The sequence below is a fragment of the Cucurbita pepo genome, unplaced genomic scaffold, assembly GCF_002806865.2.
Source record: "Cucurbita pepo subsp. pepo cultivar mu-cu-16 unplaced genomic scaffold, ASM280686v2 Cp4.1_scaffold004679, whole genome shotgun sequence".
NCBI lineage: Eukaryota > Viridiplantae > Streptophyta > Magnoliopsida > Cucurbitales > Cucurbitaceae > Cucurbita > Cucurbita pepo.
Window position 1 is genome coordinate 1 of NW_019650661.1, and position 778 is coordinate 778.

Genomic DNA, 778 nt, shown 5'->3' on the forward strand with positions numbered 1-778 from the left:
CAATTCTCTCTTCACACCAAATACTCACCCTTCTCTCTCCGCCACATGGCTGACAAACAACCCCATTTGAACGGCGCCTTCTACGGCCCCTCCGTCCCTCCACCCACAAAGACCTACCACCGCCACGGCCACGGCCGAGGCTGCGCCTGCTGCCTCCTCAGCACCATTATCAAGCTCATCATTGGCATAGTGGTGGTGGTTGGCATAGCGGTGTTGATATTATGGCTCGTATTCCGTCCCAATAAGCTCAGGTTCGACGTCACCAGCGCCGAACTCACCCAATTCAACTTCACCGGCAACCAGCTCCATTACAATCTCGCTTTAAACCTCACCATTAGAAACCCCAACAAGCGAATTGGAGTGTACTACGACGCCATCGAAGCCTCCCCCTTTTACAAGGACCAGAGGCTTAACACCCAATGGCTGCCGCCCTTCTACCAAGGCCACAAGACCACCACCGTCGTAACCCCTCAATTCAACGGCCAGCAGCTCGTCCTCCTCGGCGCCCAGGAGCTGACAGAGTTCAACGCCGAGAAACTCGCCGGCGTGTTCAACATCGACGTCAAGTTCCGTCCACGGTTGAGGTTGAAATTGGGCGCCGTTAGGATTGGGAAGTTGAAGCCAAAGGTCAACTGCGAATTGAAGGTTCCATTGGAATCAAGTGCCACCTCTTTTACTTTCTTTCAGGCCACTCGCTGCAATTTCGATTTCTGATTGGCCACCTCCGGTTTTTTGACTCGGTCAACTTTTGGCGATTGTTTTGACTGAGTCAACTCTA

At 53.2% G+C, this 778-nt stretch overlaps 1 protein-coding gene across 1 annotated transcript; it reads left to right on the forward strand.

The window, feature by feature from the left end:
- Positions 1–8: 8 nt before the first annotated feature.
- LOC111787061 (NDR1/HIN1-like protein 10) lies at positions 9–775 on the forward strand (the record flags this gene model as incomplete). Its single annotated transcript, XM_023667214.1, is given in 1 exon segment — positions 9–775. A coding segment is annotated over 1 exon segment (669 nt). The 5' UTR covers positions 9–45.
- Positions 776–778: the final 3 nt, after the last annotated feature.